Consider the following 23,369-nt stretch of genomic DNA (forward strand, 5'->3'; position numbering starts at 1 on the left):
AGTACACGCAACAGATTGATCTACAAGAAGCGACGTACTGTAAGATACGGTGAAAATGAAGGAGTAAAAAAATTGAAATGAAAAAAAGTCATGTCTGGTACCGTACGACGGAGGACATTTGTTACGACGATCCGTTTAGATTAGCTCCGCTTCCATTCGCCGTGTGCTGCACCGATAGATGGATAGATAAATAGATAGATAGGTAGGTGGGTGTATAGCGGCAAAGATCGATCGGTATAAATTCCAGAGTATAAAATAAAAGACTAAGAAAACGAAAAAAGCGAATTATCTTTCCAAAGTATAATAAATGCACGTATACAGGTATATAAGGGCATCCTTGGGTTATATCAGATACGAAGCGACTTTTACGTAGCGAAACATCGTGGATCGGTGAAGGATGAGTTTGCATTTTAAGAAGTAGTAAATGCACGTGTACCCGATGTCCCGGTGGTATAACATAAATAAGTTTGGAATCACATGGTACTTTGATAATGCAGAAAGAAAATAGAGCACCGTCTTAGGGGGTTTCGCGGTGCTCACGAGACCTGGAGAACGAAACTGTGGAGATAGAGAGGCGGAAGGGGGTCGTCGCTCGACGAACGACAACACGATCGTAAAGCGAAGCTTACATTGCTGCCAGCCCCGATAAAACTCGAATAAGAACTGACGGGTTTACTGTTTAATCCCCGATAGTCGTTTGTCCATTTTTGTTCGCTCTTTTTTCGTTTCCTTTTTTTCACCAATCTTGTGTATATCCCACAACAGGGTTTACATCGGATACCACGCTACACAACCTACTCCGCAGGACCTCACGTGTTCTGGTTCTCGTTTTTTTTTTTTTTTCTTTTTTCTTTTTTTTTTCACCCTACTCCCGGTCTTTTTTACCGTCCTCGTACAACCCGGCCACGACCTCCTTTTTCTTACGTCTCTGTATATACGTAACCAGCAATAACGTACATTAACGTATCACGCCTACGTAAAAAAAAAAAACGCGAACGAAAAAAAAACGAATATATATTACGTACCACCGAAAGTTGTACAAATTTTTTTCTCTCCACCAAACACATGGCATCCGTAACAATTTACTTGAAAATACATATTTTTGCAGAGACTGCCGTTCACGGTGTTGCATAAAAATCACGTAGTTGGGGGTGGAGAGTGTGAAGGTAGGGTACGAGTATAAGGTAACAAAAGTAAAAAGAAAATAAGAAGAAGAAGAAAAATTCGATTCAGTAAACGGAGAAAATAGAACGCGTCAGAAAGAAAATGGCTATCTTGCTCGTATCCTAACAAAGGGTTGATGGCTGCTGTCGAGCGGTCCATTAAACCGTGTGCTTTTAATGATTATGATGCTGACAAAAAAGCTGGAAGGCTTATTTGGTATTGATTGCGGCTTTGATATCGCGGTGGCACGCAATTCTGTGTTTGATTATTCAGAAACACAGTGGACAGATTTTACTTTTTCCTCTTTTTTTCTTTCATTCTTTCTATTCGTTGTCATCGATAATCGCTAATGACCCAACATCGTAGCGATATATTCTCGTTCCAAAAGAAGAAACTATACACAGAAAGCAAAAAAGAGACCCCCGCGCAGAATATTACAACGCAGTAAAATGTCCCCGTCAGTTTTTTTTTTTGTTTTTTTTCTCTCTCAGTTTCCGAGTATGAAATTTCAATTAAGTTCAGTCGGTTGATATTGCGCTTGGTTGGCTGGTTCGTTGGTTCGTTGCTTTTGAAATGGAGATAAGAAATTCATTGCGAAATCTCGCACGTGTATGTAACGCAGGTGATTTATTACAAAGGACGTGGAGGTTCTCGCGTCGGGGGCAAAAAAAAAAAATATTACAACAAACGGTCCTCGCCAAATGTTTTCCATAGATTTTCATCTCGCGGACGCGCCCGTACAATTTGCTATTTTCTATACGGGGGGGTATGGTGTACACGTTATTGAACCCGAACGAAGAGATACTCCGGTGAAAGATGCCAACTGTTATATACACGGGTACGGAGGGAAGATTAGAGACTATTAATGGAGAAATAGGCACTTGAGTCCAGGGCGTAACTGGTAATTAATTTCTCTGAAACAACGCAAATACCACTATTGTAACTAGCTTACCAAACAACGGCACGACGGGTCACGAACGAACGTACCGTGTAGCGAGCAAAAAAAGATACCCCGAATACAACTACTACGCTTTTGGAAATGGGTACCCGAACACCGATCGGAAACTCACGATTCTAAGTAAAAAAAATATCGGAGACCTAACTTGGATTTTGATCGTGGCGTGAACGTTGTAAAAAATTAGGAGAGAGAGATTGATTAGAATTTTGGCGCGACGAATTTTCATCCCGTTTGTTCGAATCGTTGATCGATCGAGTGTTTCGTAAGTCTGCTGACGTACGCGCCGACGATTGGAAAATAAAATTTTCGTTAAATTAGGCGTCCGGAACTTTGAGAGCCGAGGCCCTTTAATCAAGAGTCGTCCTTTTCTCTGGGGATCCTTTTTCCGTTTGAATTCGGATATTTCTCATTTGTGTCCGGGGTGGGCTTAGAGTTCCGGAATCCCTTTCCTCGAATTTTTACTTTTACAAATATCGAATGCCGCGATAAAACGATAATATTTTATTATTTCCACTTCTTCCGCTCCTACAAGGGAGAAAAAGCTCCGACGTTACACTCCGAGTAATCGCAAAGTTTATTAGATAGGTATGTAATTATCCACAGTTAAAGTGCACGTAAAAAACTAGAGGTATAATAAAACCTGCGACGCGATATAATATCCAACGGAGAACCCAGGAGCATTATCGATTTTACAAGCTTTTATTTTATTACATTTTTTTTTCCCTACCCCCAGTGCGTCAGAGGCTGAAATAATGATATTACAAATGTAAGACAGGAAGTCAAAAAACAAAAAAAAAAACAAAAAATCAAATTGAAGTGATAAAAAAAAAAAGAAAAAGGACTTCTGAGTCAAGTGAGATTAATGATGAGCGACGCGATTTTCTTGGGCATAAAATAATCGGTTTTCCATCAGAGAAATGGGGTCGGAGAAAAACTTGAAGGGAAATATTTCGTAACTTCGAGAGGTGTTCTACATCGCTTTTGTAAATCATCTCATTATACTCCACGTTCGGCAAACATGTTACGACGTTCAACGGAATTCTCAATTTCTGATAACGTGGCGTACAAAACCAAGAGATTCTCGGAACTTCTTCTATTCGATCGACGTTTCATCTCGAAATCAAAGCAAAATATGTGTGTGTAAATGTCGTCTGCGAAGCACATAGAATCGTTACTTGGACTTTAATTTTCGTTGCACGGAAATCCGAGGAAAACTGAACCCCACAAAAGGGTCACCTTTAGGTCTCTCTTGAACCGAGAACTTTCAGGGGTAGATATTCACGATTATCGCTTATCGCAGTTTCTGTTACAAAAGAGATGAAGAAGCACTTTTGAAATACGATAAACGTTCACCCTGTCTATTCGTCCCCGTATAAAAAGGGTCAACAGCTGTACGTTATACACAAAATGCAAAAGTTCAGCAATGACAGGACGAGCGCAGAGGGTTGATTTTTTTCTCTTCTCAAATGATGAGTTTTTTTTTTAGTTCAACCGACTGTGCTTGTCTCGAAACTTTTCAGATGGTATATAAAAAAGTGACGGAAGAACAAATATGAAAATATATATACATATATACGAATCGGCTTAACGCTGACTTTGAATTTAAAAAAAAAAAAAAAAAAAAAAAACACATGTAATGATTTTTTTTCGCTTCTTTGCTCGATTCGACTTCAAAGAGTTGAGCAAGCTTTTCTTCTACAGTCATTTTTTCTGAGTACCACAATTGTACGAGTTTAGCTTTACATGACGTTTATAAATATATATATATATATATATATATAGGTGTAAGAATCATCCATTCACCTTATCCCAAGTAATGACCCATTTCTCGAGCTTGCAATTTCTGCAAACATCAAGTAGGTATGCAAGTGCTTGCGAAACATAAAATAGCAAGTAAAAAAAAAAATCAAATGAAGAAATGAAAGAAAAATTTACTTTCTCTCAGCCTCTGTAATGTACAATATCCGAGGTTTTAGATACACATAGTATAGTATTCGGCTTGATGTACCTACTTTACTACGGTTCAAAACAGACCATCGTTTTTTTCTTCGTTTTTTTTTCTATCTATATTACAGATATACCCGTATACCGAGTAAAGGGACCACTACGTCTGGGAATTATTGTTATAGCGTGGTGAAAATATAAAGGAGATATAAAATGGCGTTGGTTCGGATCCCCGAGGAGGTAGATTGTGAAAGAAAGAAAACAAAAAAAAAATAAAAAAATAAAAAAAAAACCAAGAGACAGTAAAAAGGAAAAAAAGGTACGTCAAAATATCGCGCCTCAGAGGTGAAGATTCGTCCGCAAGGGGGTTTCATGTTGGTGGGATATACGTGTATATGGTGAAAAAGTGAAGGGGGTTGAAATCCCAATTCCCAGACCAGTTGGAAATTGCTTTTTATCATTTCTATTTTTTCTTTTCATTCTTTTGCGTTTTTCTTCGGTACGTCCATATCCTGCATAAATGTCGTGCTTTTTCTATACATATGTAAAAAAAAAATCCGCAAAGTTTAGCGGGTATACGCGAGTGTGAGCGCGTATACGTTTACCGGGATACTACGAAGACAGGAAATTTCCGTTCAGATGGATATACATACATACGAAACACATCCGGTTACTTTGGATTGGCTGTCGCCCTCCGGCGGGTGAGGGAGAAAGGATCTTTTGTTACCTGCGGCAATAGAGCCTCATCGTCACCTATAGGCGGGAGATAGCTGTAATTGAATCGCGGTATCCTGTACCTATACGTAGATTTCAGGTACAATATGTGTATGGGGCGTTACGCGAATCGTTCGTTGTACATTGTCACCAACACGTTTCTCCGCATACGTTGAAAACCCATTGGCCGTTTCGCCTCTTCGCGAATTCCGCGTTCTCTCCGCTCCCGTTCCGGACGAATGGGCCCCTAGGGATAACTATTTGCTAAAAGGGGTTCGCCAGGATGTGGAAAACAGGGGGTTGGTTAGTTGGTTGGTTGGTTGGTTGGTTGGTTGGATGGTTGGTTGGTTGGTTGGATGGTTGGTTGAAACACGTAGGGAATGAGAAGTTACGAATTATCGATCGTTTCGAAAATCAATGGAGCCATTCTATCGCCGACGCGTCTTAATATGCAGTCAAATTTTCATATTGATGGACGATGAACGTGAATAGCGTTCGCAAGTTATCGAGTCACGTACTTCGGCACGTTCGAGACAAATTTCATTTGCGTCTGGGCATTTTCTCTCGCTCTTATCAAATTTTCCCTTCCTGATATTTGATTTTTTTTTCTTCTTTTTTTTTTCCTCACCTTCTATTCACTCGATTCTCCCGGGTCACTTCGGTTAAAACTGACTTTCTTCCATTTCACCTTCATTTTCATTTTTCATTTTCACCTACTTTACTTGTTATTATGTCTTTTCTCTTATATCCACTCTATCCACTCTACCCACGTTCTAATCGAATCAAAACCAATAGATTTATCTTATTTCCTTTCCTAACCATCTATACGCCTCACGCGCGCGGTAAAATTCGTTCGCAGATCCTGCTTCGGATAAAATTGCTGAAATTGTGGTGGTAGAAAACAAAAAAAAAAAAATTAATTACGACGAGTCAAATTCTTTACAATGATAAACGTGTTTTTTTCGTCTGCGATAAGGTACCGAAAATAATGTAACATCGATTCTGAAATAACGACGTCATTGAGGAACGGTGTCACTTGAAAGCGTCGCGACGCGTCACCCGGTTTCAATTTTACCACACCCTGTTACCACTGGTTATAAAGGGGTAGGTAGATTGGTTCGTAGGTATTCACGTATATCCATATTTCGCTATAGTTCAAAAGGAACGAACACGGAAACGGTAACTCCATTCCGGAGTTTTTCAATCGCAAGGTAACGACGGAAAGCGTATATACGAAAGTAAAGAAAAGTGACTCCGCCATCCACCCTACACGTTATGAAAAAAAGGAACCTATTGGCAAACAAATATTCCATATCTACATCGAGATCCGCGTACCCTTATCTGAAAATACGGAAAAACATAAAATAAAACAAAAAAAACAAAAAAAAAAACGGATAGGTAATACACAATACAAACGCGAAAGTAGTGACTGCACGTGTATTCGCGAGCTTTCGATTCTACGGGTACCTTACATAGTGTACAAAAAAAGCTCTTGGAAAGGCTCAAACTCGAATAGAATTTTTGAAAATTCAACCCCTCTGGGGTAATAAGAATTTTTTTTTGTTTTTTCATGCACACCGACGTACCCTACTTGGATAACTTTTGTAGGAACTGTATGAAAATCTTGGAAACTAATGAAATATGTAACTGAAAAATTTTATTTTCGAACTGATCCGGTATGCCGTAGACCGTGCACGTGTATTACCCGTGAGTAGATTATACCGTACGCTCTATAACTGCAGGAAATTTTCTATGAGCACGTCAGAATCGTTAAACGTACAATATCTTTGCTATACGTAGAATATAACTGCTGCAGGTTTCACGTGATTCGAATATACCGTTAGAAATTTGATATCGCTATCGAGATCCTTCTGTTGCTATTGCCGGTACGATACTAAACCCCGCCCGTTGCGGTACACCAGAAACAGTGTGAATAAAGGAGGATATAATTATTATCTTCATTCCAGTGTATGTATATACGTAGAATCTACCGGCGTCGTACTTTTGTTAGAAATATATATATACACCACATGGAGGATTATATCTCCTTGCGAAGTAAAGACATCGGAGCGATAATTTATAACGTTAAAACCGTCGGTAAAACGACGCTGTATCTTGGACGGTAAAAGCTAAAAAAGCTTCGCGTCGCGTTAAATTCTCGATATAATTTTCAGATTCGCCACGATTCTCCGCCGTAATTATTCATCATCATCTCAGACACGATAATCCAACTCAGTTTCGAGTTAGAAATCTTCGGGGTTTTTGACGTTGGCTTTACGAAACGGGGTTGACTTAATATATTGAATAAGGAACCACTCGCTTCGGGGCCGCCGCGTATAACGTAGAGGAATATTGTCGTTCGACCGAAAAAGGGTTGAACCAAGCCGATGTATGTAGTAACATCAGGTGTTAGAGGTACGGGGACCCCCATGTAGCCATAGTTGGCGATAACGCGGCGATGGAACAGATGAGTAGAATGCAGGTGTCGTCGTCTCATAGTCGCCGTATAATATCCGCCCGAAAGTTTAGGCCTGTCGTACCGGTGATAAGACTTTAAGGATAATCCGTTGGGCCCCCTACCGAAATTTGAATTTAATCTTACCCAAGCTCAACAGTTTCATAATACAGACATTATATTTGCATAGACTGCGACCTTGCGACGTTAACCGAGCGAACGCGGTGAACGCGATCGCGAAAACGTTCAACCGTGCGAAATTTTTCGACTTGTCTAAGAGAAAAAAAAAAACGTTGGAAAAAAATTAGAAAATACTCGTGCGAATAATTTGGTGATTTTTTATCTCATCGATTTCGTTCCGCCGGAGTCAAGGTGGGCGGTGATTGGGTGATTCGGTGACCTGGTCGAGTGTGAACTTATCTCATATAGTATCTGGAAGGTGTTCGGTGGGGCGGAATGGTCTCGCGTTACGATTGTGGTGGAAACTCGATTTTGCCCTTGGAGTTTCGGAACTTTTGGTATCCATACGCACTAAAACGTGGAATCATAAAGAGGCGGTGAGGGGGGGGGGGGGGGGGAGGTTGAAGGGACGCGGCAACCTCAGCGAAGGAAACCTAATTTAATCTCTCCGAATCTAATTTGCTCGGAACTCGTAGAGGAACGTTATAGGTATATGAGAGAAGACGAAACGAGACGAGACTGAGACGCGACTTTCGCTTTAGCTGCCTTCAGGACTTTCCGTGTCAGTCAGATTTGACGCACGTCACGAAATACACCGTAGCAACCTGTATCTTATTATTATTACGTTTGCACATTCAGAAATGCTCGCTGAAATAATATAATTGTTTTACTGACATATCTCGGAATCAAAATTTCGAATTTGAATCTACGAAATGTGTTTTAGCTTATTGTATCCCTTTATCGAGCTGAAACAACTCGGAACTTGAATTCAATTCCAGAAACCAGTTCAAAAAATGACGTATAGAGAAATTTCAAAATTTTTCCGCACATCTTTTCACGCTGATTGAAAAAAGCAAAAAATCGCTCGTCGCTGCACGATTTTCCATCGTTATAAAATAAATCCAAGGTATCGTTTCAGCGAACGTTAACGTTTGCGATGCAACAAAATTAAGTGGGATCCAACGATTAGTAGGGTTTTAACGTTTTAGCAAATTGTCGTTATCCGTAATATTATACCTATATACATGTCAAAAAGGTCATTTGAAACGGTCGAGAAACATTAAAAGTCGGTTATACACAGTGGTGTAAAACAAGCGTCGGTATTTAGTACTCGCCGATCCCAAATCCTATTATACGTTTTCACGAGTACAATGTGCACGGGTATAACGCGTGTACACGAGTACAGAGAGCGTACGTGCGCACGTGAAGCTCGCCAAAGAAGAGAAGAGAAGTGAAGGGAGGAAGTGAGGGAGATAGAAAATTCGAGGGGAGGAAACAGGGATAACGCAATTACCTACAAAGTTGTAATCCTTGCCTCGTAAATTGGGCGGTGTTGTGCTAATCGGGAGCTTAAATAGTCCGTTTAAGAACGTCTTAATGCCCAGTTAATCCCAGGACTGGTTAGCCTTTACTTTTGTCGTATTCGTTTGCGTGGATACATGCATACAATTTGCAATGAAAGCGCCAAAGTCTCGAAACCAATTTTCCACCCTCTAAAACAGGAAAAATAAAATAAATTCAAACAATAAAAACTGGGGGGTGAGAAAAATAAAAGAAACGAACAAACAAGGAAGAAAATTTCTGCTCCATGAATATTCGATCGAATCATCGGCGTTCTAACTACTTATAGTTATTGCAAACCGTAACGCGAAGCTGGAAAACGATATCGCGGGTGTGCGATTGGCACAGGAAAAGGGGAAAAAAAGAAATCCGTTGAACGAGTAAAACAACGAGTATAATTTATAGGTAACCCCGGAAAAGCTCGTATCTCCGAACCATGAGAAAATATTATGGCGCAGATAAAGTGGGAAATTTTTATGTTAAATAAGAGAAAAAAAAGAAAAAAAATTATAGAAGATGGGAAAAAAAAAAGGAATCGTCGCTGATAGATGGGGATATAAACGTTTATACCATTGATTGCGAAAATGAGGGGGTTGAAATATGATGAATTTAGTGAGCTTTTTCAGCACATAATTTGAAAATATCGTAGTCTGATTTTAGAGGAGCGTTAAAATTGAGACGTTATAGTTCAGCCTGCTGGATCTTCGTCTCGGAAGAGGAAGTAATCTCTAAAGTGGCAATTAAGGTACCGAGTAAAGTTAGGTTAGCTGGTAATGCGGTTCAACTTCAGCTGAATGTTCCGCTGCAGTATTACCGCGGTAGTATAAGAATCGGCAAATTTCGAAGAGCTTCCGAATTCGAGTGAATAACTAACAACCGATTTTTATTTTCAATTTTTTTGCTAAGAATCACTCGGTTAGCCAGATTCATAATTATATTGAATTTTTTTTATTCCCTCTTCGGCACCATACGACATTTTCTACCGAGACTTGATTTAGCGAAAATATTCCGAAACGATTTCCGAACGATTGCTTCTCGTTAATTTTCGCCAATTTAACTCGTACCCCGTTGTTATTATCCTGCAGCGACTCATCTGACGTCGCGAAATTCATCCCGTTATTAAATATATATAAATTTAAAAATAGGTCGAGAGTCTGATTTTAACGACCGAATCAATCGAATATTCATTCATTTATTCAATCATTTGTAACCGAAGAAATGAGAAAAAAAAATACCCCGACAAGAACTAAAAATTGTTTCGCAACAAGAAGCGAGCTTTGTACACCAATTTCGACGAAAAGCGCTGTGTACAAAGAAAGTGATCGAAGAAAGTAAAATGTGACAAGGAGAACCCCGAAGCTCGTTTTAGTCGGGACGTTTTAGCGAGGGGTCAAATTTTCAGGGACACAGCTTTCTACCCTTCGTTCTTTTTACCGAGCTCATCGTTTTCTCCGGCCGTGAAGCGCGACGAGGTGGACGGGTCTATTCGTAAAGGTCGTCGATACGAATACAGAAGATATTTACAAAATCGTTACCTGGACGATTTTAAGGACACCTGATACGCATACGCGATGACGTACCAATCTCCAATCACGAGGCTGTTTTAATTTCGACGATCGGAAAGTATATTCAAAAGATATCAACGAAACCAAAGTCTGATGAAAAAACAAAAAAAAAAAAAAAACCGCGACAAAGTTAAGCTACGCGGTAGTATTAAACGGAATAACGTATAGTATATGCCAAGAATTTATCACTTTTATATTACATTACGCCCGGAGCGTGAACAAAGTGAAAGCGAGCGCGTATGCTCTTTGAGTAAGTATATGTACGTTATAAAACTGAACGTTCGAACAAACGATCCAGTTTCTACTATTTGTAAAGATTTTTATGACGGTACTCGCGCAATTTTATTACCTTCGTCGATTCTCTGAAGGAAAAGATTTCAGATTCATCCATTTTCCGTCAAAAGGTAGAATAAATTCAGCGTAGGTTCTCCTCTACGAACGGGAAAGATTTCCCGAGACGGTGGAAAAGTGAGCTAGGGCGTTTCAGATCGGACACCTGGAAAATTCTCTCCTGCAGCTCTTCAAAAAAAAAAAGGGAGGGATTCCGATATTGTACCAACACGTGTAAAAATAGAGTGCGCGCCGAGAGACGGTGAGTTGTGTTCGTTCCTCCGCAGGTGGGTTAAGGGTGACGTTCAAGAGAAGCTTTTTGGCGTCAAGTGTCGAGGCCCGGCATCAGGTTCTCCCGTTTCAGCATTAGTTTGAGGGGCAGGGGGGTGGAGGGGGGGGGAGGGGGGGGGGGGGGGAGGGAGTGAAGAGCGATCGTGAGAAAGTTGAGACGATGTTGGGTAGTGGGTCGGAGGTTGAATATGAACTGAAATTTCCTACCACGTCGGAGTTCAGCGTCCAAAGTCTCTAAGTATCGGAGGGGAGTCGGAGCTTTCATCAAAGCTGCTTACTCTTTTTTATTTTTTATTTTATTTTTTTATTTTTTTTTTTGGGGGGGCAAAAGAGAATTATTACCCACCGCAGATTAAGTGAAGCGATTGAAGTAGAGGGAACATCGATACGGTCGTCGTTCTCCGTGGTTTGACTTTTGTTGTACTTATCCACTTTGACGTTTTTAAATCCCTCCGTTGAACATTGTGGCCTAGCGAGCCGGAGAGATGAAAGTCAAAGTCTTTCAACTTCCGAACTTGCTTTCTCTCGAATCTAGCTTTTCGTTCGACGAACGTCGTTTTCCACTTCTTTGTCATCTTCTGGTAACGCGATAGAAATTCAGAAACTTCCGAATCGCTTACGATACTGACGCAGGGAAAGTAGAGGGAAAGATAGAGTAAAGGAGAGATCCGTTCTACCCTCTTTTCCTTATCCTTTCCAACTCCTACCGTCGGTGAGTTTCCTCTTAGCGAAAAGGTGGCTGCTTTGTCAGCTGCTAAAAACGTGACGTTCCCACAATGCCTTGCGACGGATCGCTAGCTACATTCTACCGTACGAACCGTGAATAGAGAAAAGAGAAAAGAGAAAAGAGAAAAGAGAGGAGATTCGGAAGAGCTGGAATACTGGACTGAAAATCTTCCCTCGTCTCTCTCCTCATACCTTATCCCGAAACCTAGGTATAAAGAACGAGACTTGCGCACGACTAAAGTCTTGACTACGTGTAAGATTTTTTACCATCACCGTCGGAAGTACGGCGCAGCCAGGCCTCGAGTGCCCCGGATTTGTATTCAGATTTTTCTATTCCTCACCATGGCGGCCAACTCAAACGCCAAAATCAGACCTCCGAGAGACGAAGTCCCTTATTCGTTGAAAGGCGAGTCACGCGTTTCGCGACTCGACGTGAGTAGAAGGCACCCGTCCACTGAATGGCGACAAATCCGGGAAAGCCAAGAGATCCACGAGAAGAAAGAAGGAGCAGAAGGAGAAGAAGGAATGCCCACCGACCTCAATGGGCAGGCTTAAATAGGGGCATTTAAGGTGAAAAGTATTTTTCTCTTTAGCCCTTTCCAGAGTCATTCAAGACGTTCGTGCTCCACGGTCTCCAGTTTTCAAGTTCTGCCGCTTTCAGTCTGTCTTACCGCTAACACAAAAGTCGAAGAAAATAAAATTATATAATAGAAAAAAAAAAAGAGTCACCCTCTCAAAATACCCTAGAGTAAGGGAAAATGTACGAACGCCGCGCCATTACGGAAAGCACTATCTAAAAATTATATTTTAAATTCAACTCGACTGTAATAAATAAGTTATTCTCCATCCCTAATGTTTGCTAGGAGAATAAATATTTCTTCTTCACCCTCGGAAAAATCCCTGAGAATCTTATACGTGCATCCGATGCAGCGTGGAGCTAGCAGGTGCGGTTTAAAAGCTCTTTTATACAACTCGGTCGCTTTTATCGAGTTGATCAGGATTGAGTATATCGGTGGAAAATTTGTGCTGCTGCAGTTTCGCGATTAATGTCCCACCATTTGTCAGACGGTTACCCGAAAAACAAAAAAGAAAGAAAAAAAAAAAAAACGCCGGTGTAGCATAGACGGTGCCCGGCCATTGAGTTCGGTAAAAAACTAAAGCAACTAAAAAAACTAAAAATAAAAATGAAACAAAATAAAACAAATGGAAAAAGCCAGCGAATTCCCAATCGGTAAAGATTGTCGTTGACTTTCAGTAGTTCACCAGCCGTTACTTTATAGTCCGTTCCGATCGGCTTCCGTCGGTGTAACGGATGTATGGTATAGGTTGTGCAATTAATTTTTAGCGTAAATTACGACGTCGAATCGTTGGCACGCAAATGTTAACTGGCGAAGTAGTTTAACGTGTAGACAATGGGGAACGCAGTCCAAATACGCGTATAACGTTAAAGGGGGGTTGGTTACGGCGTACAGTAGTTGGATCGTTGACGTGGGGTAAATCACTCGCATATACGCACTTCGGAAATGTGTACCGGAACCCGAAACTATAATTTCTGGGTGGCTTGAGGCCCGAGGTATGAATTCCCGTATTTTGTACGGACATGTGGATGTAGGTGAACGATATTTCATACGAGTAAAACAGGTAGACGGATCCGATCGATGTTCGAAACTTAACAACGAGCGTATAGTGGGTAGGTAGGTAGGTAGGTAGGTAGGTAGGTAGGTGGTTAACAACTTCTGCAAACTGTTTTGTCTCTCCCAGTTATTCCCGCGGTACAAAGTTATATACCTGTGTATATATTATATGAGATATAATATTATAAACTCCCGAAGGAAGGAAGAGCCGGTGTACCGTGTACGCTCAACACTACAGATAGGAAAGTGGAATGAAATCGGCTCGAAAGACATGTTATTCCATCTTTTCGCAACTATCGTGATCGCGATGATATCCCATGGGATACGTGGCGGGGGGAGGCGGTCGAATCTTGATTTTTGGACTTATCCGCAAATCTGACATTCGCAGCGTCTCCCTCGCAGCGAAGGATGTACGGGATAAAAATAAGGGGAAAAAGAAAAAGAGGTACAAAAAACGACGTAACAAACCGAAAAAACGAACAAGGAACCGGGAGAAAATAAGGAAAGAATCGAGAGCCGCGGGAGGCCAAAGCTTACCTTTTCGAATGGCGGCAGGGCTAGGGGTTGCGAGGGTGAGTAGGGTGAGCGCGAGAAGCCCCCAACCACCGACGACGGCTGCAACCATCGGGTAGCCCGCTTCTGTACCCTCCTTCCCGATCGTCAATCTTCCTCGTCAAGCCTCATTTGTGGCAACCACCTGCACGAAGAAACCCTTGAGTATATAGCGTCTTAAGTTAACGATACATGTATATAGGGGTGGTCCATCTCCCAACCCTAACAATTTTGGAATCACTTGGCGATTCGTTTTCTTTTTTTTTTTCTTCCTCTTCTTCGACAGAAAAATTCAACCCTTGCAAAAAATTCGACGAGTTTTCAACATCAGACATGATTTGCGGGTGGAAAAAAATTGCAATTAAGGGCCGGGTGTACCCAATTAGAAAAGAATCGCGAACGAATTATTATCTCGAGCCTTGTAGAAAGGAGAGTTCGAAACCACGGTAAAAAGTGTAAAATATCGTGAAACTTTCTCAAGGGTTGAGAAATATTTTCAAGCTTTGAATGATTATTTTCGTGGGTTTTATATTTTTTACTTCGTGCGTTTTTTTTCCGGTTTTTTTTCTTCAGGGATCCTTGTCCCGGCAATTGTGGGGACCACGTTGAATTTATAGGGATCGAATTGCGGTAAAAGTGCCTACGAAAAGCGAGGCGGAGCCAAGTGACGACAAGTGGAGGGACTGAAGTGAGTTCCGGCGCAATTGAGTAGACGCTGGCAAACACTTTGAGAATCTAGAACAACTGGGTCGATATTGATTCACGGAAAATGTTGAAAATTCGTATTTTCCTAATGCTTGTCTGCCCCTTCCACCCTCTTCAGCCCCCCCTTTTTACCCTCCTCTCCGTGCCACTTACACTCTGCAGTTTTCAGTCTCCTAGTACAGGGTACAACGTATAAAATCTATTGACACTACCAATATGATATAAAAATTGCAAAGTTATTTCAATCCCTTTCGCTTAACTGTAACCCCGTAGATTTTCAGATCCGACGTTCCTTTTTCATTTCTCTTTTTCTATTCGGTATACTCTTTTACGTCACGATCTGACTGTTTCTCGTCCCATGGGCCGTCGTTTAGTCACGTTTCTCTAGAAAAAGATAGACGGAGAAAGAAGAAAAAAAATTGTGTGTGTAGGGGGAGCGACCTCTGCCCATTAATTGGCATCCCCATTAGTGCCGAATAAAAAAAGTTTTTACTGAACGTTCGCAAAAAACTAACTTTCCAATCGAGACCTGCAGCAGCAATCCTTTTGCCCGAAAGCTCTCAATCGGAAATTCGTACGCTAATACATTTTATTTATCACCAGTACATGAATTTGAGCTTTTTCTTTTTTATCTCTATTACATCTTCTCAATCTACTTTATCTCTATCAACGTTGATTTTTTTTTTTTTTGGCAATTACTGCGGTATAAAAGTTCTAACAATTCAAACAAAATTTCAAATTTTCACTCCGTTTCATTCTTTCTTCTTCGTGATTCTACGCATTTGTCAATGTAAAAAATTAAAAAAAAAAAAGAAGAAAAAATCCGTACTGCGAGGTAAAGTTCTCGATGAAAAAGGTTTCGCGATAGGCATGATCATATAGTACGGGTATGATGAAAGTAGAAATTCTTGACTTCTCATTATACGCTGGTAGCATGGCTACGAAGGACGTTCTTCTGCGGAGGTCGGAAATTGCTTGGTTTGGGTTTTGTCGTAACAAAAGTATACGTCCGTATAAGGTATAAGTTATAAGGTTTGGGCAACGAGACTCTAGTAAATTAAATAAAGTCCCTGAAAATTACGTTGCTATTCTTTCCTCGTGATATTGTTGCCTTTATTTCAGTCCTGTGTGAATTTAAAAGCTTTGTCCAAACGAAGCACGTACTCCGTTCCGATATCCGGTAATTTGATCATACGGCACTGCCTGCATTCCGTAATGAAGCACCAAGAATTTCTACAATTTTTATTTTCTCATTTTATTCTTATGGCTTATTTGATTTCATAGTTTTTTTTTTTTTTTTTTCTCCTCATATCAATGTTCTTCACGTTTCTTTCTTTAAATTTCTTCAATTCGATAAAAAATCTAAGACACAGTTGCCACTGCGTGTGCGGGGTAAAATACGAGTGGAAAAATTTTACATCTGTATCACGAAAAACACATTCGTCGTTTGATTATGAAATATAGTTCAGAGACGCGATAAAAAAAATAAAGTAAATGATAAAACAAATTTCTCCCCATAGGTACGTAACAAAAGAGCGCAACATCGTGCACCCGTATACCTATAGTGTTTGCCTACCCGGTTAGATTTTTCTCTATTTCTGTTATTCCATTTTTCTACATTATTCGTTTTTTCGTTCCTTTTTTTTTGTTTTTTTTTTTTCTTTCTTTGCTCTCCTCCCTTCATTCCCGTGCTCTTTTTTCCATTCCATATAGCTCGAACTGATTGTGAGCTCGGCTCATACATTTCTAACTTACGCTCTTCGTTGTGCTGCGGAGAACGTGTACACAGGCGAGCCAGATATAACTTATATGGATACACCGCAGGGATGGTAGTTCTTCTCTACCTTGGAAAAATAAATTTCAAGTAAAAGTTCGAGAGTGTAAAAGAATAGCGCGTCGGTTTCTTAGTTAGGGAATAAAAGTTTTACTTCGAAAAGCGACAGCTAGATTGGACCGAGGATTTGAAGAAGATTCCGTTCATCCTACTCGCATGTACCCGCGCTGTAGTCTTTCGTACATACGGCAGAGTGTCTTTTAGGGGTAGTAGTATGGTGAGCTGTAACTACGCCGTTCGTTTTCAATTTGGGGTCTGTTTCTTACACGGATCACGAACCGGGATGATTTTTACTTTGGGTAGCGGGAGAAGCTCTGCCACCGGTTTGTGTGGGTAGGGGAGAAAAAAATGAAGAGAGAAGTTAAAAAGTAAAAAAGAAGAGAAAAAAAAAACAAAGTCGGCCAACGTTTCACCGGTTTGACCCGCTAATTTAAATGTATATATTCACCCCCCGAAAATGCGTGAAACAGATCCTATCGTTTCGCAATATTCCTCAAAAGTGGTAAATATGAATTTCCTACCGAAATTTCCATTTGCATGGATTTTAACAAACGATTTAATAACTTCATTACCAGATTTTCAGAACCTCCATTCGAAAAATTTAATCCACCATTTCTGTACACCGAAATCCTCATTCAAAATTTTTCTCACCCTCTACAGCGATTACATCTGTACACACCCGCGGTTTAAGCGATCGCCGTCATATACAAATTCTCGGATAATTTTCACATAAAATTTTGCACGAAAAATATAAAATACACGTGTAAGGGTTGTATCGTCTGTATTACCACCGCATAATTGGTGTGTACAAGCATCGCGAGCAAGGGCGAGTGAAGTCAGAAATGAAGGATGTTTGTTCACGCGTAGCCTAACCCCGGGATTCTCTAACCAGACTCGGATAATTTCGGGTGCTTCGGGTTGATGTGCATAATTCACAGCGTGGTGAAAATTGTGACTTTATGAAGATATTAAAATTTAGAATTGCATCGCGAACGTGCTCGATTTTTTCGTGTAATCGTAACAATCTGTGAAAAGAACGTGAGCGATATGAGAACAAAATATGCCACTGGAAGGTTCGGTAACGCAGAAAAAAAAAGGGTAATTGATTGATAGTGAAAGGAAAAATGATAAATAATTATAACGGAAAGCATCACGAGGTGTGAGGGAAGTAATGTGAAAAAATCGAGTAAAACGTACACGGATTTTCAATTTCATCCATCAAATGAAGATTGTCATCCCATCCATCGAACGGTACACAAACCACTCACAGGACACAGATACGCACAGAAAAAAGGAGATACACAGAGACACACAAGAACTTCCCTCCGCACGTTATCGAGTAAAATGATGGAATTTATTTTTCCTTCTCTTATTTTACTTCTTCATTCGAATTAGAAAATATGGACGTACATGAGAAACAAAGAAAGCACCTTCTCCGCACAGTGTACAGCATGAATCGAATGTAAATAGAAAAAAAAACGAATCGCGTTCAAAAAAAGGGCTAGGATACGGTCCCTCGGAGGGATTGAACAAATATTATGAAACCCTCGATTCACGAGAGTGAGCGTCGAGGAGAAAAAAGGAGGAGAAAGAAAAAAAAATTAAACGTGACAAGGACGAACTATCAAACTACACGAAAACTACACGATGTGTGCTCTGTAACTAATTGAAAGTATGGAAGAAATGAAAAATTAAAAAAAAAAAAAGAAAAAAAAAACTAAACTAAAGAATAACGAATGCGACAACTCGGAATTCGATAACTCCGTTCGTAGATATTTAATGATCACCTGCTTCACCGCGTCACTCGTTCACGAGGCACAATCCTTTACTGACAACGATGTTGCTGCCGTTAATATCCTCGATTACTATCACAACGGACGTAGGTCGCGTCGATTTTCCCCTTCACAGCTGTAACGGTTACGTGTACGTGGCTTTGGTGGTATTATATTTTAGCGTCACGAATAACGACGGTGTATTTTAAACGAATGTATGTGGTGTGCGGCCGGTCGTACAACGTCGTTGTCGAAGAGGATGTGCCGTCAGTTTGCAGATGAACGAAGTACGGTACAGCGTATACGTACGATACAGCGAAAGCTTACAACCGTCCCGGTCCAACGGGGGGTACGTACGACAGTGGCAATGCCGAAAGCTCGAAAGCTCGAAAGCCCGAAAGCCTCGAAAGCAGGTACTGGGTAGGCGCGCGTGGCGTTCGTTCGAGTCCGCGCAAGCTCCGTGCATCCCTAGCTCCTCGATTTCCATCCCCCTTTCGGAGTAACCGCGCTCTACCCCCGACTCCCCGGTTTCTTCGGATCACGGATCACAAGTTCTCTATATACCTTGCGTAGCGTCGCGTCGCCTCAAGACGTATAGCCGGCAAGCTGGTGGCTGCCGCTATTCTGCAGGTTGCGAAGAACGACGTCTTGCCACTCTCTCTCGCTTCGCTTATACGTTTTACCCATACTTAGCTAAAACCGGGGAAAATACGTAGCGACCGCCCCACCCCCTAGCTCCAGACACTTATGAAATTATATTGTCCTGCAGGTGGGGTATAACAGGGAACAGAAGCAGCTATAACGAACAAGCTTTACCGAATATAAGACGCTCATTGTTACCGGCGAACGGTGGCTGTATAAACCCCGCTCTTCCTTCTCCCTTCCCCTCTTGCTCCTTTTTTTTTTTTTTTTCACGGGAACATCCGCGGGAGTAAAGGGAACTTAATTTTTCAGGATCTAAAAGTGACCGGGGGGAAATTACTCGCCGTCTCTAAGGCGCCCCTAAGACGTTAAAAATACAGATACCGGAGAGAGAATCGATTTAGCAATGTAGAGAAGAACCTGAAGAATATAAAAGAAATTTTCTATCAAGTTAAATGGCTGAGAAACATTCTCTTCATTTTTATTTCGTATATATATATATATATATTTATTTATCTACCTTCTCTCTCTCTCTTTTTCTCCTCTCTTTTCTTTTTATGAAGTGATTGTTTCAACGGTAGAATCCTTTTGTTCTTTATTTATACTTTTTTTCTTGCGGAAAATGTTGAATTTTTTCTCTCCTTTTTTTTTCCTCTTTGTCTTTCGCACCCTATGGCGGAATCTTTTCTAGCATGTCACGTAGTAGTCCGAAAACGCGTTTCATACTATTCCTTCCGAGCGTCAGAGACTTTTTCTATGCTCAAGATTCCGGTGGCTGACTACACCGGGTAGAGGACTCCGACGTGCCTTTGTTGCTTTTTCTTTGTTGTATTTGCGGGGGCGTTGCGATGCTCAGATATTCGTGTTCTTTTTCTCTACTTTTTTTCTATTTTCATTATCATTTTTGTTATACTCACATTTTTCGTCATCTTCCTTTTTTCGCGCGCGCAAAAACTGCAGGCCATATTTCATCTACCCCTGAACAAATCAGCTCGCCTACACGGCTGTCTACGAATATTATATCCCACCACGTCGACGACTACCGAATAAAAATCTTCAAGAGAAAAGTGCGATTATAGAAACTATGTGAAATTTCGAAAAATCTTGCGACTTTCTCAAACAAATCTTTTGTAACGTGTTGTACACTCGTACCGCGGTAATCGCGTCGAGGAACGTTGTGAAGTCAACTTTTGGTATACGATAAAGTTTAGAATCGATTTACAGTTAATTAATGAATGACGTGTATATATACCTAAGAACGTCGTTTATCAATATACGTGTATTTCAGACGTTATACCCTTGAGAATTCGTTATCTACGGTAGTGATCTGATCTCAAATAGAATCTCACGCTCGGCGGCCGTCAGATTTCTCTATACAAAGTTTTTCAGACATTTCAATTATCTTTTTTTCGTTTCACTTTTTTACTTGTTTCTTTTATTTGGTTCTTTTTTTATTTTTATTTTTTTTTGTCAAGATTTGAATGGAGCGACGTCCCCCGATCGCGTATATAGTTATACTCACGTCAAATACACATTAATACGCCCTACTTACAATATATCGTAGTTGAAATTTGGCAAGGATTCAGAAATGTAGTTGACAAGCCTTTTGAGGGCGAAGCATATACACCACGGGTAGATATCTCTTGCCATTCATACCACTACGGGAAACCTGCAGCAGAAGCAGAAGCAGAAGCAGAAGCAGAAGCAGAAGCATATATACGAAATGAGAGACGAGTCGATATATAAGACGACGCTAAAGAGGAGAGAGGAGAGTAAAATCTAGACTACAGAGAGACGCGAATTCCTCGAGCGAAATGATCCTACCCCGCTGTATGTACACGTACGGAAAAATTTGGCTCTTCTTCACATATCTCGCGAAACTTATTGCTCAATTTTTTATCTCCAGACAAAACTTGAAGAGAAAAAAAAAGAAAAAAAAAAACATTGAATATCTCGCATCTCCATTTCTCGTGTAGCAGGATTCTCTAATTCTGAGATGCATCGAGAATACGTTCAGATGAACCGCGTAAATTCTCAGGACAAAAAAAAAAAAATAAAAAAAATAAAAAACAGAGAAAGGAGAAACCAAACTTCGGACGGATCAGGCGTGTCACTCGTGAGTCGGCCTGATACGACATAATATGCATGCTTGATTTGTTCGCGTGGGGTCGGGCCTCGACAGACCAGGGAATAGAGGAAGTGTTCATTTTTTCTGTTGCTCGGTACTGGTGAACATGTGTGCATGTGAAGATGGATTTAAATGTACGAGTTGTGTGCGTGCGTCATCACCATAGCGTACACATAGAAACGGGAACCATCGGCGGTAGCGACAGCGAGTTACAAGCGTTCCACCTCCACGGCGTTCAACGATCGTTGAGCAAGAATTTTTCTTATTCACCCCGACAACATTTATCAACTCCTTTTTATCAACGCGGCAAAAAAAAATAAAAAAATAAAATAAAATAAAAAAACGAGGGCCTGCACATTAGTATGAGCGGTTTTTAAGCTCGAATTTTATAATAATTTGTTATGGGATTTCCCTATACGTGGGTCGGCATATCGCGTCCGATAAGTCTATATTTAACCCCATGCGGCTGTACGGTACACAAATTAATTTGCTTTCGTTCGACTAGCCAGGCATCGTAAATCTAATCATGTGTCATTACTCTCCTGTGCCTGACCCTGTTAACTCCCTGTTCTCGGTCGATGTTTCTCTCACATGCATATTATTCACACAATCAGACGCTGCCAGATAACATTTTCATCCGCGCAAAATATCTGGATAACGTACGGCTGGGCTGTGTGCTTCCGCGAATATTTATCACGGTCAAAGGAATATTGAAAATAACGAAAGTACGTCAAAGAAAAATTGATATTTCAAAATTGCATTTACCAGATTCACGGAAAACTATTCGACGAGGCGTAGCGCTTCTTAGAAATCAACCATGCGTATGAAAAGCCAATACTTTTTGCAATTTTTTTGGTCCGTTCGCTTTATCAATAACCTTTTTTTAGTTTATGGTATTAATCTGGTTCGTTATACGTATGCTGACAATATTTTAGTTGGTGCTTTTGCTGCAAGTACCGTTGATAGGAAGAAAAAAGTATATTTTGTTTAGTGAGAACCGGTGCGTATCGAATCATCCAATTACTTGTGCGAGTTATATACGTAGATTTTGACCGATCGTCGAACATGTCAGTTGAATATAAGCGAGAAGTTATATTTACCCAGTATAATATCGATTTTGCATCAGCAAATTGCGTTTGCCAACTGCCGACGAGCTTTCAGAATATGTCGGTTTCTCCGAAAAAGAGAAAAAGGAAAAAAGGTCAATCACATATGTGTACAGAATCATTTCAGTCATTTTTGATTCGACACATATCGTACGCATGACGTGCTCTCTTCTATCCTATACTTTTGTGTACAACGAAACCGAGCGACGTAAAATAGATGAATCTACTTGTACAAAATGTGTGCGAATTCGACGTATGTACTTTTCACATACATATACACATAGGAGGGGGACGACTACGTGGGGGGTGGTGAAAATCACAAAACCACCAAAGGTATAGCCGGTAGGGTATGGCATCGGCATCGGCATCGGCATCGGCAGCCCCCCAACGTCAGCTTCCAATTACGCACTTTCCACGCAAACCCATTCATTTTAGGCTTTTGACGTAAAATGATGGAAGCTTTTTTCACCGCGCTCGTATAATCCGACTGTTCCCCTCTTCAAGTTCGATACATACATATAATGCCCACAGCTAGAACAGAACGCTGCCAATGACTTTTTATCCCGTCACGCTATTCGACCGATAAAAAGCGCATTTCAAAATATGGTTACCGCAAGCTTTTTCCAAATCGTCTACCGCAATAAGTTTTGTTGGCGATCCGAGTGATCGAATAATTCAAATGAGGTTAAAAATAAAAAGTGGGAATTCGTGTCGAGCGATTTGAATTTCGGTTTTCCTTTTCCTCGTTTGCTCATACGAGACGAGAATGGGAATATTATATGTACATACTGATGCAATATATGTTATACGTTGAAACCATGAGAGGAAACTCGATCGTTACGGCAGGAAAAGGATCACCATACAGGGCGCGGGAAGTCTCCAAGAAGACGAATAAAAGAGGAAACAATGAAAAAAAAAAAAAAAAAAAACTTATGACTTCCCTCTAGACGTAAACCGAGAACGAGAAAAATATATAAATGGATTTCAATGTTCTATATACGCTCTGAGAAATAACACAATCCAACCTTCTAATTTCAAGAGCATTGAAGCACCTGTATTTTTTGGACCGTATTATTGATTTCACCATAGAACAAAAGCCGGAATCTAATAAATATAACTCTAGATACGAATAACGATGCATTATTTCAATAAAATAGAAGTTTTACTGCAGCGGAATCATGCAACCGAGATAAAATTTTCATTAAAAATTTTGATCACACAAATTTCCAACTGAAAATATAGTATATAACTACCTGAATACTAGATTAAATTTTCGTTATTCCATCAATGTATTCATACGTATAGGATTAGTCGAATATCCCGTATTA

General features: G+C 40.5%; 1 protein-coding gene across 5 annotated transcripts in view; it reads right to left on the reverse strand.

Annotated features, from left to right (window-relative positions):
• LOC105694078 (cubilin-like) overlaps window positions 1-23,369 on the reverse strand; it is a 57,206-nt gene that overhangs the window by 21,441 nt on the left and 12,396 nt on the right. For 2 of the 5 annotated variants that reach the window (XM_048654547.1, XM_048654549.1), the window contains one exon: window positions 13,840-13,999. In XM_048654547.1, coding sequence (XP_048510504.1) covers window positions 13,840-13,927 — 88 coding nt within the window. In that variant the 5' untranslated portion in view covers window positions 13,928-13,999. The other 3 variants (XM_048654548.1, XM_012414431.3, XM_012414430.3) reach the window with 3 other exon arrangements.

Source organism: Athalia rosae, chromosome 4 (assembly GCF_917208135.1).
Source record: "Athalia rosae chromosome 4, iyAthRosa1.1, whole genome shotgun sequence".
NCBI lineage: Eukaryota > Metazoa > Arthropoda > Insecta > Hymenoptera > Athaliidae > Athalia > Athalia rosae.